Source organism: Penicillium argentinense (genome assembly GCF_028826775.1).
Source record: "Penicillium argentinense strain IBT 30761 chromosome Unknown utg000005l_segment0_segment0, whole genome shotgun sequence".
NCBI lineage: Eukaryota > Fungi > Ascomycota > Eurotiomycetes > Eurotiales > Aspergillaceae > Penicillium > Penicillium argentinense.
Genome location: NW_026622664.1, coordinates 2,244,109 through 2,260,443, shown reverse-complemented (window position 1 = coordinate 2,260,443; position 16,335 = coordinate 2,244,109). Strand labels below are relative to the sequence as shown.

Here is a 16,335-nt window from a genome sequence, read left to right as displayed (position 1 = left end):
TCGTTCTCGTTCGCTGTGCATTTCCAGGCGGTCTCTCTCATACTGTCGCCTCAAGCGGAGTCCTGAGTGCTCCATTGTACTTGTGAGTCCACTCGTGCGTGTCGAGCTCGGGCTGGACGGTGGAGCCGAATGGCAGGAGAAACTTCCGGATTGGTCTGGCTGGCCCGTCTTTTTGGGCTTCGCGTCTCCATCGGAAGAGGGAGAGGGCAGCGATCGACAGACCGGTTGATTGCACGCCTGGCCAGCCGAGCCAAATTAAAATGAGCAGATCTGGAATCCCTTTGAACGTGACGGTGGACAGGTGGAAATTGGGGGGTTCATCCCGGCAGCGGCCCATGATAACCTAAAGGCGCATCTGAAACGAACGGCTGCGGCTCAGGAGGGTCTCGACAGGCCGAGGTTGACTGAGCGAGAAAGTACGAACCGGTCGCCGTTGTCGGTGTACTGTAGATGTGCTGTACCGTGGGGGACGCTGCTCGTAGTCTGTAGGTAGCGCCGGGAAGAAGAAAAGAGGGCAAAGGCGGCAAAACCGAACAACCTTGGAAATGCCCGAGCCGCGTGGAGAGTCCCGTGGTTCGCTTTGTGTACTCCTCATCAACCGGCCAGACACATCTCTCGACACCTGGATGCCCCTGACTGCTCATCTGCAAGGCCTCGCTTGCCCCGTCTCCACCAACGACAGCAGCGCACCGAATCCTCCTTCATCTTAATCGGAGCTAAACCACCTGCAGCTTAGCCCGTGCACGGTCTTCTCCAGACGTTGCGCTTTTTACACCCTTAACCCCCTTCTTCTCCAGGGGACTTGTTGTCATCAGAGATCTTCCTGTGTCGGGGAGTACCGTCCACGCCTTCTCAGGTGAGTCGTCCCAGATGCACTGGCTACGAATGTGCCCGTTTCAGCCTGCACCCTGCCCATCCCATTGCGTTCTGATACCTTTCTCTCTTTTCTTCAAAAAAAAACTAAGGGGTTTGCTAACGATCGCGATCTCTCCACATTCCAGACAACGTCCTGATCTTGTTCACGCCTCATGGTCGCAACTCCTCCTTTCGCAGAATAATCCCCACATCCCACTCCCCCTTTTCTCCCGCCCGGCGTGGTTTCGACTGGGGCGATGACGGTCTCACCGCCAGCGTCGCCAACGGGGGCCACCCCGCGGCCCATCAGCACGGTGATGCGCACGCCGCGCAGCAGTAGTCGATTGAGCATGAGCAGCAGGCAAGGTGGAAGTCGGGCATCAGATGAGGATGGCAAGACTGCCGTCAAAGTCGGTAAGTACTCAGAGTTCCCTCCCTCAAACAGCCAAACCAGTCGCTATGCGCGCACCGCAGCGACAAGGCCACACACTATGTGCGGATATGGGAATGGAAAACCGCATGACACAGAATCGGAGGAACAATTTGACTAACAATATGCGCGCTATGTAGCTGTCCGAGTGCGACCGCCTCTCAAGCCCACCGATCCCGGATATGAATTGATTCCCCAGAGATTCCAGCGCTCCATGGTGCACGTCACGGCTCCGACGAGCTTGGCGGTGGATGTGCCGCAGGGCCGAAAGCTCTTTGTTTTCGATCGTGTTTTCCCAGAGACGGTGGACCAGGATGGCGTTTGGGAATACTTGAATGATAGCGTGAACTCTTTCGTTCAGGGATACAATGTTTCCCTGCTAGCATACGGCCAATCCGGAGCAGGAAAATCATACACAATGGGCACCTCGGGTCCCAATGAACAGAGCAATGCAGAGGCAATGGGTGAGTCTGGTCCCAGTGACAATAGTTAGTGAAAAACAGAGCTAACATCAATTTACATACAGGTATTATCCCCCGTGCTGCACAGGCCTTGTTTGAAAAGCTTGACGGACCGTCCAAACACACTCGCAATAGCTCCAGCTCCACTGGACTTCGAACTCCGCAACGGTACTCAATGAGCTCGGCCTCGAGCTTTGGAAAGGTCAATGTTGAGAAGAACTGGCAGTTGAAGGCAACTTATGTCGAGGTATGGACTACATTGAAACCCCTTCTATAGGCCGGGGTCTAACATGATATCGATAGATCTACAACGAACATCTCCGCGATTTACTCCTTCCCGACTCTACTCCCACCAGCGATCGCAGCACTGTGACTATTCGCGAAGATGCCAAGGGGCGCATCATCCTCACCGGTCTGCACCAAGTCACCATCAACTCATTCGATGATTTGATTGGCGCTCTGAATTTCGGCTCGGCCATCCGCCAAACCGATTCCACTGCTATCAACGCCAAATCGTCACGATCGCACGCCGTTTTTAGCTTGAACCTCGTTCAACGAAAATCTGGGGGCAACCAAGCGGCCGCTTCGCCGAAGGAAAAGCGCATGTCGATGCCCGTCGATTCGTTCTCTGGTGGGGGCGACTCGATTACCGTCGACAGCAAACTGCACTTCGTGGATCTGGCGGGTAGCGAACGTCTGAAGAATACCGGCGCCTCTGGGGAGCGTGCTAAGGAGGGAATTTCGATCAACGCAGGACTTGCGGCTCTCGGAAAAGTCATTTCGCAACTTTCTTCGCGCCAGTCGGGCTCGCACGTATCATATCGTGACTCCAAACTCACCCGTCTTCTCCAGGACTCTTTGGGCGGCAATGCCTTCACCTATATGATTGCTTGCGTTACCCCTGCCGAATTTCATCTGAGCGAAACCCTCAACACAGTCCAATATGCGCAGCGCGCTCGGGCTATCCAGAGCAAGCCCCGAATTCAGCAGGTCGCCGAGGAGGGAGACAAGCATGCGCTGATTGAGCGCCTCAAGGCTGAGGTCGCTTTTCTTCGACAACAGATCCGCAATTCCGAAGGATCTGAACGCAGGGACGCATCGTCAACAGAGCGCAGTGAACGCAAGAATGAGCGGGAAATCCAGCTGCAGAACCAATTACTGGATGTTCAGGAGAGCTACAATGCCTTGAGTCAGCGCCATACCAATCTCATTTCGCATCTGGCCAATGACTCGGAAAAGGCCAATGGAGAGCCAGATGAAATGGCCTCGGATATCGGGGAGACCTCTGTGGAGCGAATGCAGCGCTCGCGCTCATTCGCTGAATCCGTGGAGCAAGTTGTTCTCGAATATGAGAAGACCATTCAAGCTCTGGAGTCTTCTTTGTCTGATACCCGATCCTCTTTGGCAACCACGGAGAGTACTTTGCTTGAGCGAGAGACCAAGTGCACTTACGTTGAGACGGTAAACGCTCAACTGCAATCCCGTATTCAGAAGTTCTTGGACCGGGAGGCTAGCACTGAAAGCTACCTCCATGAACTGGAATCCAAGCTTGACGGCGCTTCTACTGGAGAAGAGAAGCATGCGGCCATCGTGGCTGAGTTGCGCAAGGAGATCAGCCGGGCCCGGGAGAATGAGGCCGGCTGTGAGGAATACATTTCCACGTTGGAAGATCGCCTTGCTGAGGCAGACCAGGATATGGAGCTGATGCAGCGCGAGGTCATTCGCCTGGAGCATGTCATCCAGCGCCAGAGAGGCCTTGGTCAATTAGACCATCTACTTCAGGACCTCGACTCTCGTCACCACCAGGGTGGGCAGCACAACAATGGCACCAATGGTGTCGATTCTTCCTATGCCCCCACTCCCACGAAGTCCAATCAATTCCATCGGCATACTCCGTCCTTGGATGTTCTCAACGAGGCTGCTGAGACTGCCATCCCTGAATCCGACGAAGATTTCGCCGAGCCCATTCCAGAGGTCGACGAGGACTCTGCTGCAGAACCTGAGCAGCCTGCTGAGTCTGCGGATGATCTGAAAGTCCTCGAAAGTGTCACTAGCAAATTGGACGCACGTCGCAACGATGCTCTGCGCGAGGAGCCTGTCTCTAGTCCTGCCCAATCTCAGTTTGTTGCCGACAAGCTGGAAACTGTTACACAGGAGCTCTTCGACCTACGTCTCACCCATGAGAGTACCATCACCGACTATGAGCTGCTCGAGTCCAAGTATGAAGATGCGATGAAGGCCCTGGCTGCGCTCCGCCAGGACAAACTTGACGAAGCCCGTCACCCGGCCCCGAGTGTTCAAAATGAGACTTCTCGGCCGGTTTCTTTTTTAGAGGATGGCGCCGCTCCGACCTCGAAGTCTGGAGCACAACACTCATTCTCGCAATCGCTCTCCTCGGAATTGTCATCGGCCGAGGGCTCGGCTGTATTGCGCGACTCATCTAACGGGTCTAAGCTTGAGAATCCCGAGACTCCAGTCACTCCCATGGCAGCATCTACCATTGCACCATCGGACGCTGAAGATATTGAGCGCATGCGCAAGGTCCTTGCTGAGCACCAGGAAGGGGCGGACCTGATGACCCAGAAGTATGCTGAACTTCAAACTGAGCACGAGGAGATTCTTGCGCTTGTTGAGAAGCTCAAGGCCGAGGCCGAGGCGCAGCGAGCCAAGACAAGCTCTCCCACCACACCTGGCTTCAAGATGATCCGCCGCATGACCAGCCAGAACCTTCTGTCCGGCGTAGACCGCGCTCACCGTTCTCTTAGCTCGCTTCGAACCCTTGCCAACGAGGAGTTTTCTAGCAAGCCTGAAACCCTACAAAATTTCGAAGTCCACTTGGATGCTACCATGCACGAGCTGGCTACCCGCATGGAGCGGCTCCAGTCCCTGGAAGCCGAGAACCAAAGTGTCAAGAAGGAGATGGAGATGAAGTCCACAATAATTTCCGGTCTTACGCGGGAGCGCTCCAGTTTGCAGGGTGGTGGTTCTTCTGTCGACATGGGTCTAGTGGGCCAGCTCCGTGACCAGATTGTTGCCCAGGAGAACCAAATCAATGACCTCCGACAGGCCCATGAGGCTCGCGAAAAGCAACTGTTGGCCGAGATGGAGACTCTAACTGGTCTTCTGAAAAGTCAGGAGGTTGCCACCAAGGCCATGGATGCTGGTGCTGAGGAACAGGACAAGAGAATTGGTGCACTGGAGGGTGAGCTTACTGAGTGGAAAGGCAAGCACCAGAACGCTCTCCAATCTCTTGAATCCTCTGAGAAACAACTCGCTACTACTCTCGCCGAGCTTGAAACTGCGCTTGCCTCCGTGGAGACGATGCGTTCCGAGCGTACTGTCCCTGACGGTGCGGCTGATAAGGATGCCACTGCACAGGCTCTGGAAGCCGAGCGAGCCAAACAGCAGGAGCTTGTGGAAGGTCTCAAGAAGGACATCGACGAGCACAAGTCCACCATCGCCACCCAGCTTGCAACTATTGCCGAACTCGAAAAGTCGCATGCTTCTGCTCAGGATCAGCTATCTGTAGCCAAGGGAGCTGACGGCGGCCTAGCCGACGTTCAGGAAGCACGGATTACCGAGCTTGAGAAAGAGATTTCTGGGCATAAGTCCGTTATCGAATCTCACAGGTCTGACCTGGAATCTCTGCAGTATTCTCACAAGAAGGAACTGGCTGAACTCGAAGAGCGAACCAAAGCCGCGGTACTGGCCGAGCACGAGTTCCGCATCGCTGAGAAAGATGCCGAGCATGATAAGTCCATGGAAGCCTTGCAGAAAGACATTGCCGACTCGCGCGATGAGCTAGTTAAACTCATCAAATCTGTCTCGAGCCTACTCAACTCGGACGTCACGGCCGAGACTATGGCCGATCAGATCCAAGATGTTCTTGCCCAGAAGCAGCATTTCTCTGACAAGTATGCTGAGTTGATGGACACCAACGAGGATCTTCGCAAACAGATCGACGGTGTGAACATTGAGGAGATGACGAAGAAGAGCTCCGCCCAGGATGCCAAGGTTAATGAGCTGGCTCTCTTGGTTGCCACACTGGAGGATACTCTTCGCCAGAAGGATGAACAGGTCAAGAAGAAGGAGGCATTGGTCGAAGAGATCACGGCTGAAAAGGAAAAGAGTGTGCGCCTGGTGGAAGAACTTGAGGAGCAGATTACCAACAGCTTCGACCAGCACCACAACCGCTTGTCTGTCATCCAACAAGAACGCGACCAGGCCCTGGAGGATGCCAAGACCCGGATTGTTGTTCTCGAAAAAGAAATCGAGACCTACCAAGTCCGCATTGAACAGCTGGAGCTCCAAGTCAAGAACAGCGGCACTCAAGATGGCTCTCATGACCGCAGTAGCTCTCTCACCTCCAACCTTCGAAAGAGCTCATCTGCCGCATCTCTCCCTTCCCCTCCTCCTCCGGCTATTCCTCTCCCCCTCTCCCCACTATTGCTTCTCAGAGCAATGGCAGCGTGTCTCCTCCAAGCTCCCGCCATGCCAGTAAGGAGCTCGTGAACGCCCAGCTCGTCGAGGACCAAGAAGCTCGCATTCGAACCATCGAGAAGCATCTCTATGCGGAGAAACAGCTGACTGCTACCCTCGAAGAGGCCCTTGGCGACCTCGAAGCCCAAAGCAGCAAGGTGAAGTCCGACTGCGAGGGTTGGAAGAAAAAGGCCTGGGGTCTCGAAGATGAATTGGCCACTCTTCGCAAGGAGCGCAATTCCGCCCGTCTTTCACTCCAGGCTGTCGAGGAAGAGCGCAGTGCTCGAAAGGAGGCCGAGGCTGCGCGTGCCCAGTTGGAGGAGCGAATGAACGCACTCAACAAGAAAAAGAAGAAGAGCACGCTGAACTGCTTCTAAAGACTTTTCTTCTTGATAATTCCTACCCTTTCCAAAAGCGCTTCTGTTACACCTGTCGCTACCGTTTCTGGATGCACACTTAACATTGTTTCCTCACTTGTTCATACCCTTTCTCCCTCTTCAAATCCCCTGTCTTTAACTGATTTACGCCCCCCAGGTTACCCCAAATCCCCTGTATTATGACATCTTGCTTCATTTCGTCGTCGATTTTTCGATACCTCTTCTGCCTTTCTCGCATTCTGCCAGTCTCTCTCTGGATGCACATTGAGCTTCTGTTCTTTTTTACATATTATTACACTTCTGGCCTGCGCACGAACACAACCCCTTATGATCTGGTAGATTCTGAAAATCTTCAGACATCACCTCTGTACATTTCCCGTTGGCTGTTTCTTAAATTGACCGTTAGAAGAGGTCCACCATTAGGAGGCCCTTGGTCTCAGCTCGTTATTATTAAATTATTCCCCCTTACACTTCTTTTCTATCCGTTCGTTGATAACTTCCGTGGATAATTTCAAAGTCAGTCCTTTAAGCTATTTTGATACGTATCTTTAGGAAGGGGTCATCATCTTGTTAAAGATGTGCCGGTCGAAATTAGCCTCAACACATTATCTTCGTCAATAATATAAATACATTATGATCACAATTTCCAAGTCCAAGTCTTCCCCGCGGAGCCTTCAATTCTCACCCAGAGGGTTGCCATGCTCGCAGCGAAAAGTAAAATGCCGGTTGTGATTGTGGCTCTTCTGTAATTCGAAGGTGCTGACAGTGCGGACTGTCCAGGTAATAACAATCCCGTTAGCGGTGTTCCCAGAAGCGCGCCTATACCTCGTATGAGGTACAGGGCCCCATTGACTGAGGTAAATTGCTGAACACCGAACAATTCAATCAGACTGGTGGGAAACAGTGAGATGTAAGCGCTGCCGAAGCAGCCATATAAGATTGCAAACAAGATGAATAAGACGTCAGCAGCATTGTAAGATACGGTGTCGCCAGCGAATGTTGCCGGTAACCAAAATGCAAAAACGGAGACTGAACTTATGATGGTTGTCAGGAATAACACATTCAGTCGACCGAGCTTGTCCGCTGCGTATCCGATCACGATTCGGGAAACAAAGTTGGCTGCGTTGCTGATTGTGATAAAGTTGTCAGCCATAGTGGCGCTGTATCCAAGCGATCTCGCAAAGGCCGCATGGAAAAAAGTGGTGTTGAATAGCCAGCAGATTGGATGAAGCACCCCAAGGCCTGCGCAACAAATTTCTTCGTCTTGGCCACTTCCCAGTTGACTAAAGGCACCTTCATCCAACCTGTAGTCTTGGACAATCCAACCATCTGACCTCGAACCTTGGCCTTGAAGTTCGGCTCCCAGATCAAGGTATACCCAGAAAGAGGCACAAAGAGGATCACTAAACATCCAGAGATCCGTAATGCGTTGCGAAATCCGAGATGGGACGTAATTGCCCGCAGCACAGGCGGCCAAATCATACCGCCACATGCGGAGCCTGAAATCACAATTCCCATAGCGAGACCACGACGTTTATCGAACCATGTCGGGGCGACAGACATCGTCGGTACATACGCCATGCATGTACCAAGTCCCACCAGCAGGCCTTGTGTCAGTGCGAATTCCCATACGTACTGACTCAAACTGGCGAGGATGCATCCAAGGCCAAAAACCACGCCACCGGACATGATAACTCGCTGCGGACCATATAGCTTTGCCCAAGTCATAATACAAGGGCCGCCCATGGACATTATTGCTATAGAAAGCGTACCGATCAGACTGATGACGGATGAAGAGGTCCCCGTGAAAGGGGTGTTGGGTTCTTTCGCCATTTCTTCGTAAATTGCTTGGTAAACTCCATAGGTAAATATGATAGCGCAGGTCATGAACATTGTCATGAAGCCTGCTGCGACGATGAATGCTTGGCGACTGGGTTCAACGTATTAGTATATCCTGTGTGTAAATTGGCCCTTGTCCGAGCTGCAGCAGTGTGGATATGCAAGCTTAACAGTCGATGGAATCTTCGATCGACACATTCTGCAAGAAGCAAAACTTACAGCTTCGTGGGTTTGGGCGGCGAATCATCTTCGCCTGCTAAGGGGCTGGGCTGGGCACCATGCTTGCCCTCGCCTTCTGCGCTGCTGGCCGCATCATCTCCCATATTTTGTCCTTTGAGATTGCCTCATCAGACAATCACGCGTGAGAAGAAGGGATTATTCCGAGCCTCGCGAGAACTCCAAGTCGGGATGTTGGGGATGTCGGCAATCGCGGCATGTCTCTGCGGGATTATTGAATATCCACAGCCGGTTATCAGATCAAATTGCCCCAGATTGTTACGAGGCCGAGAGTTTGCGGAGAAACTCAGACCGATACATACTTTTTCTTCTAATTTATTTTTAACCTTACTTTATAACTGCTCGAGCGATACCCCCTTCTACGGGCAACCTGCCATTTTTGTTGTCATTCATCCCAAGTTAATCGGCAGTTGAAGACTTGGAGAACTCCCGAGACAAGAAATATCCACCGGCGAGCGCGAGCGCCTCAACCGACTTTTTCATTGCCGGTGTGATGAGGTTAAGAAACCATGTGAGTCGAGTGCTCATTAACCAAGGAGCTTATTTTACACCTTGAAAACACATTTGATCTTTGCATGTCTCATTTTTGGCTTTCGAATAGGCTATCTTAAGTTCGCTATCGTGTTGGATTTTCTTTGATTCAGGTTTAACGAACAAGTCTTGCTTGACGCCGCATCCACTTTTTTTTCATGTCTGGTTTTTGCTTACACAGTAAATATGAACACCATCGCCAGTATCAAGTTATGAACGATCTTGGCGTAAAATGAAATTTCCCAGGCGCGCAGTATTGGCGACACAGTCATCGTATAAGAACAAGCACGAAAAGTATGGCTAAGTGTCTACATCTCCTGGTTAGTATGCCAAATAGAATCACAGTAGATGAGAGCAGGTCATCCAGAAATGGGCTCTCGTAGAATCCAATATCGGCCCAATATACGCTCGGGTATAAGGGGCTCCGGATCGACAGGGGGATTGTTTGCGTGAGCCGTTTGCTGGGCATAGCTGGTAGGGCGATTCAAATTCATAATTCATAAATTATAAGTGGCTGTTAGCCCCTGCAGAGAGCTAAGAAAGGTGGAAATCGTGAGATATTGGGTGGCCTTTCGGGGGAGAGAGGGGGTAATACGAGTGAAACATGATAAATGATCGTCATGGAGTCACGAGTCACGACCCTATTTCATGTGTGCACCGAGTATAACTGAATGCCCTTTTGGGCCCGTAGCCTCTCGATGGATATTGGACATGCTAACTAAGTGGATATGACAGAAATAGGGCTTCTTGAGCCTTGCAATCAATGAAAATCCTTTCAAAACAGTGTTCAGTTGTTACCTACTGGGACGTCATAGGCCAGTAAGGTAGTGATATTCTTCTGGCTAAGCTAGTACACTGCTACCTATGCTTGATGAGGGCCCTCTGTCACGTGACATAGCGTGTACACCGTGACATCAGTATTAAAAGTGTTCGTGGTGTTTGCAGCTCGAAGCGGTGGGACATTCGGTCAGTTCTGACGAGCTTGAGACATGTCGAAATCCAAACAAACTTCTTGAACTCAAAATTTGGAGAAACTTCCTAGCTTAGGTCAGTTTGGCCGACACAAGTCGTCTAAGGTGATTGACTGTGTGACTGTGTGTGTACCCATCAGACAGTCTCATTGTATTCAATATCACTTGATTATAAAAACAATGTTGAAAGTGCGAATTGACGTCGAACCTGGAATTGGCAAATTACCACGAGTCGACACCAGCGTGATTTGGACTTCACACCCCCTCTTGGGTTCGATTGCGTTACACAGCATATCGTAACAACTGCATGAGTGGAAACTGTGGAGATCCGCCACAAATTCGTCTCCATGGAGACATACGTACAGCCAACCGCTATACGACTTTGTACACGTACATACTGCAGATGGGAGTCGTATTTTTTGTGGGTAGTTGTGGGGAAATGCCAACTCAGCATATCTCCACCTGGCAGAATAACATCTATTGCGGGTAACTAATCTAGCCGAGTCTCATTTGGCCGGTGTGCTTTGAATAATAGTGCGGAGTTCACATACTTTGTGTCACAAACTCTCTAGTACCTCAGCAACTTTTGGTTGCGTTCAAAGTCTTGCAGCTTGCTTAGAGGTAGGCGTCAGTCTAATTCCATTCCCTCTGACCCCTTAGCATCGACGCCATTGATGCAGATAGGAGCAATCGCCAGAAGAGAAACGTCACAATTTAAGCAAATTTTACGTTATCGCTGCCGAGATCGTCAAGTTGAGTTATCATTCTCATGCAGCATTACAGCATCGGCTGAACCAGGTGGGGACTTTGACATGGTGGATCTTGGAAGATCGCGATCCCGCGTTTTAGCACCGATTGCCGATTCTTCATTTCTACTATAAGAAACAACAAATCAAATCTGAATGACGATAATACTGGAGAAAAAAGCAGTCAGTTATAGCATCAGTACTTGAACCAATGATAGCGAACGATTTATCTCACAATTAGATGATCTATATGCCTCTATTTCAGATCTTACTACTCGGAGTTGGGAAGCTAAACTGATAGAGAAGCCACCGCGAAGGGGCTGGCTGAAATCTCCACCGTGGATTCGGCCCTCTACCAACAAGTGTTGTCAGATGATACCTAAGTAGACGACTACCGGTCCATAGATGGGTCCCTGAGCGTGGAGGGCCACAGCCGAATTGATTCAATCGAGCGGTGCCAACATGCAGTTTATCTAAGGCTTAGGGGAGTGCAAAAATAGTGGTGGCCAGCGGTGAGTAAATACCCTGGGGGATCTGATAGATCACATTGTACAGGCTTGGCCTGGGCAATCGATGGCCTGACCGTTACACTGAGGGCCGCTGTCGTGGCAATAGCCAGCCATTCCATGACAGCCATTCCATGAATGAGAGACATATCTTTCCAAGATTGAGTTTCATAGACCCATATACGGACCGTAGACGGGTCTTTACCTTGATTTATCTATCCAAATTCGGCTTGCTACATTAGTGCCTCAAGTTTTGGCCTCCGGAAGATCCTTTTCTATATTTTGCTCTTCTGGTCCACAAGTATAGCCTATAAAGGAGATGAATTCCTCCTTGTCTGAGATTTATTCTTCAACCTCGACCAAGAATTTTGAAAAATTCAGTCTCTTTTACTTTTTCAGAAGCCAATACTGAGCCATGGTGTACTACGCCTACGCAAAGAACGTAAGGGGCCCTGGGACGTCTACCTGCATTTAAACGACACAATACTCACACAATGCAAAACAGAGCAATGACGACTGGTCGTGGCGCTACGTTATTATTGCCCCCTCTTATGAAGTTCTCAACCAGTGGTATGATGCTGTGAGAGCTCGGGTTGCTGAAAATGTTTTCTGGCGCGTCTCCGAGGATTTCTACGTGTTCGATCGAAACAAGTTGAACCTCGGAAGAAGCACCATGCCTGGTGCTGAAGCTCCTCAGTTTATGAACAAGCTCATTTTCCAATTGCAAAATGACAATGAGGGCCGAGGCATCTCGACTTTCAATAACTCCTGGAACCGTTAAAGGTAAGCAAATTCAATGCTAGTGAGTACTTCGGCGCTAATAACGATATTCATCAGTGCTTCGCATCCGTAAGCTACCGTTAAATTCATTGAGCTTGGAGGAAGTCTATAGTGGACATTTCCCTGAAGTTCTAGTTAGTGGAATGAAAGCTTATCGAGAAATAACACAGCTGCTGTGACATCTTTATTCATTGTTCATGTTTTACAGTAAGAGGGGTTGTGAAGTCTGAGTCATATGTACAAACGCACGGTAAATACCAATTCTAAGGCTATGTCAACTTCACACTTCTTATACGTGTTATGGTGATTTACTCTTTTCTTTTTCTTTTTTTTGGCTGCATCCTCCCCCCCCCCACCATCATGGTTGATCATTTCCTGACACTGGACCATGAGCACGTCTGCCAGAGGCCCACCACCACTACCAGCATCAGTCTCCGTGGTTGAGGTTCAAGCCTATGTGGCGCAGGGCGCAGGGCTGAGGTTTAAGACTCAGACGGTAGTGGCCGAAGGGAAAAGACGAAAGATATCGCACACTGAGAGCTATTTATAGCCTGGGACGATAGTGATGCCATCCAATCTTTTTACAGAGCAAAGAGATACAATATCATTATTTGGATGCTACTTAGGATACACCACCACTAAAAATAAAAAAAGACTACTGCTTTTTACTAGGATGATCTAGGCAGATGATAATGTTAAAGATGAAAAAAGAAATCGACAGCTGGCGGATTCGAACCGCCGCCTCCGAAGAGAATTGATTTCGAGTCAATCGCCTTAGACCACTCGGCCAAACTGCCTCAGTTAGGAATAACGCTTTTGTTTTGTGTTCATGTTCCAGTAGTTGAGTCAGCACGTAAAATGCATGGTTGTGACCCATATGCCAATAATTCGTGGGCTATACTGTAGGCCAGAGATGTAAAAAACAAAAAGCAAATGTGTTTGCAAGCTACATCTCAATTTCTAACAGCAATAGGACTGCACCGAATTTCGTGACATAGTCCAATATGAGATTAAATCTGATTTGATGCGATATTGATGCGACCACAGTTCCCGGGAGTACACCACAATGCACTACAACAATATGAACAGTCACATATCTTGGATTCAGTCAATACTCCTGTATCTATGGTTCAGTAGCAGGAAATGAAGGTCGCGCAGAATCCCCTTTTACGCTCTTCCAACATCAATTTCTGCCGTGCTGATGTGCATGCAAACACCGCCCAGGTGAAATGCACCAGTGTGAGACGCCAGACTCAACCGAAAATATATGAGGCTGCTTACGATGCGCCATCTTTATAAGAATGCCACAATACAATAACATGTACTACACATTGTATGGAGACATTAGAGAGAACTTCTATCTAGATCGCCTGAAGGTATACATGAACCGCGTTCATGCAATATTAGTCTAGCCAAATCAGCAGGAAGGCTCAGTGCTGCTTGTTGTGCCCTTGGACCTGGAAAATTGGATTTTCCGAAGTCCAGCCTGAGGCCGCAAACCAATCACACCTTAGGCTGCACCACGTCATCTCGGCCATGCGGACGCCGGCACAGGGACACTTCAACACCTGTGAAGTATTCAGGGACCGCCCGACACTCCCCTCGCCCTGTCCGCATTACCAGGAACCCGTGCCCCAACCCAATGAGGCGGGGTGGAGTCACGACAGCACATAAATGATCCACCCACCTGACCCGACCGCTTATCATTCGAGCTTCCTGCGGAGAGAGCTGCCGCGGCCGAGGAACCTCCGGGGCCCCGCCAGGCCGTGAGTCAGGCCGCGATTCAATCTTGCCGAACGACACCTCCCAAAGCTTCAGTTTCAACACCCCGATACCCCTTCGCTGAGCGAGAGACATAGACCACGCACCACCGATCGCGCGGTGCGCACGACGATGGCGACCTCCGACGGCCACGCCGATCCGGGCATCGATAAGCGGGACTTCGATGCGAACCGGCCATTGCTTCAAGATGGACACGAGAGTGAACACGGACAGCAATGCCCTTGGAATAGACATTCGCGAACAGTGTCGCACCGTTCTCGAGCTTCAGGTGCCAGCCAGGGCTCTGCCAGTAATGATGGCCTACTGAGTAATGTTGTTGAGGGCATTGTCGAGCGCGACCGTCAGAAGATGCATAAAGAAGCAGTGCGGGTGACGAGCTTCGTCTGGGGGATAATAACCTGGTAGGACATAGCCTTGATATCTCCGAAGCTTCAAGTTGGTTTGTTTGACGCTGACCCCCTTCTTTATAGCCTAGGCGCAGGGAGCATCACCGCATTTTCTCTTTACGGACATCTATTTCTTACCCGACTTCACTACTCCCAACTCCAGGTCAACGCGGTCTCCATCGCAGCCGAGATTGCGATGTATCTCCCTGTCCCTCTGTTCGGATTCCTATGCGATCGATATAGTCCATCGCCTTTGGCCTTGGGATCTGGATTTGTGTTTGGTCTGGGTTATCTTCTCGCTGCGATAACCTATCGAAATGGCCCGCCACAGGATATTGGAGGCACAGGATTGCCATTCTGGGTGATGGTTGTGTCATTCATCCTCGTCGGTATGGGGACAAGCTGTATGTATCTCGCTGCCGTGGCGACATGCGCAAAGAACTATGGCCGCGGAAAGCATAAGGGAATTATGCTGGCCATGCCTATTGCTGCATTTGGCCTGAGTGGAATGTGGCAGAGCCAAATTGGATCTTATGTTCTCTGCGAGCGAAATTCTGATGGCAACTGTGGCGACGTGGATGTCTTTCGGTATTTTCTCTTCCTAGGAGTGATGCTCTTGGTCATCGGGATCGTCGGCACATTTGCTCTACGCATAGTGGACGACGAAGAAGATAAATATATCGATGAGACCGTGGAAGAGTTGGAGCGCAGCGGTCTACTTGAAGAGAGCGATTTCTTCCGACCTCATAACGAAGTGAGATCTGCTGTTGAATATGGCACATTCAACGCTGGTGCTGGCGAGCAAGGCTCAATGACACTATCAGAAGAAGAGCGAGAAGAAAGAAGACGCGAAAAAGAACGCGAGGAAGAAGAACGCCGCAAGAAGAATTGGCTTCTTAACTATGAAACACGCATCTTTCTTCAGGACCCAACAATGTGGTGGCTGGCTGCTGGATTCTTCCTTGTGACGGGTCCAGGCGAATCTTATATTAACAACGTGAGTATATTGAATCATCCTCGGTTCCTGCTCGAGACCTAACCAAGTCACTGGCAGGTTGGTACTGTCATTCCAACCCTTACGCCCAGAAACTACGCACCGGAATCTGTTCCACCCGCGGGCCTTCCATCAACACATGTCAGCACAATTGCATTGACATCAACAATTGCCCGGTTGCTCACCGGATCTTTGTCCGACTTCTTTGCACCTGCAGCAACACATCTATTCCCTCCGATCCCAGAAGATCACCGGCATCGATCTGTGGCCGCCGCAGATGGTGAATCACGCCCAACGCTCTCGCGAATGGCATTTCTCCTCCCTTCAGCACTCTTGCTCTCTCTCGGATTCCTCATTCTCTCTACTCCTATTCCCCTGAAAGAGCCGTCCATTTTTCACCTTACCACTGCCCTCGTCGGATTTGGGTATGGGAGTGCCTTTTCTCTCACTCCGATATTAATCTCCGTCGTCTGGGGGGTTGAGAACTTTGCCACAAATTGGGGTATCGTTGCCATGATGCCTGCTCTTGGTGCAGCACTTTGGGGTGTGGTTTACTCCAGCGCCTACCAAAACGCGCTGAATGATGGCTCTGGATCACCTGATGGTCAGTGCCATGGCTGGCGTTGTTTTGGTTATTGGGCGACGGGTTGTACTGTCAGTGTTTGGGTTGCCGTCGTGGCTCTATTGGCTGCCTGGCGAGGATGGAAACGCCGAGGAGTCGTCGTATAGAATTTTTTTTTATGTTTTCTTTCGGTCCATCTAGAAATTTGCATGGGTTCATACTGCATATGTTCGGTTTTTTACCACGGAAGGTATACAAGCCCATTTAACGGCTCGGAATCAGATCTCCAATCCAAGTTTATCTATAACCCATGACGCTGATTTTTTCTAAAATAATTTTCGAAAATCTATTTAACAAGTTCAGTCACAGTGTACCTTTCTTCCTCAGTCTGGCCTTCCG

The 16,335-nt window shown here is 50.3% G+C and overlaps 4 protein-coding genes across 4 annotated transcripts; 3 read left to right on the top strand and 1 right to left on the bottom strand.

Moving 5' to 3' along the window:
• Positions 1-1,112: 1,112 nt before the first annotated feature.
• On the top strand, positions 1,113-6,602 carry N7532_005640 (uncharacterized protein; the record flags this gene model as incomplete). The annotated part of the gene is made up of 5 exons (XM_056618134.1): positions 1,113-1,269; positions 1,426-1,749; positions 1,812-1,993; positions 2,050-6,097; positions 6,127-6,602. The coding sequence occupies 5 exons, from the start codon at positions 1,113-1,115 to the stop codon at positions 6,600-6,602; spliced, it is 5,187 nt and encodes a 1,728-aa protein (XP_056474293.1).
• A 637-nt stretch (positions 6,603-7,239) lies between these two features.
• Positions 7,240-8,764, bottom strand: N7532_005639 (uncharacterized protein; the record flags this gene model as incomplete). The annotated part of the gene is made up of 3 exons (XM_056618133.1): positions 7,240-7,762; positions 7,837-8,532; positions 8,661-8,764. 3 exons carry the CDS (start codon positions 8,762-8,764, stop codon positions 7,240-7,242), a joined length of 1,323 nt encoding a protein of 440 aa, XP_056474292.1.
• A 3,083-nt stretch (positions 8,765-11,847) lies between these two features.
• N7532_005638 (uncharacterized protein) lies at positions 11,848-12,213 on the top strand (the record flags this gene model as incomplete). The annotated part of the gene is made up of 2 exons (XM_056618132.1): positions 11,848-11,874; positions 11,938-12,213. The coding sequence occupies 2 exons, from the start codon at positions 11,848-11,850 to the stop codon at positions 12,211-12,213; spliced, it is 303 nt and encodes a 100-aa protein (XP_056474291.1).
• Positions 12,214-14,105: 1,892 nt separating this feature from the next.
• Positions 14,106-16,103, top strand: N7532_005637 (MFS transporter; the record flags this gene model as incomplete). The annotated part of the gene is made up of 3 exons (XM_056618131.1): positions 14,106-14,395; positions 14,465-15,377; positions 15,435-16,103. The coding sequence occupies 3 exons, from the start codon at positions 14,106-14,108 to the stop codon at positions 16,101-16,103; spliced, it is 1,872 nt and encodes a 623-aa protein (XP_056474290.1).
• Between the last annotated feature and the right edge of the window lie 232 nt (positions 16,104-16,335).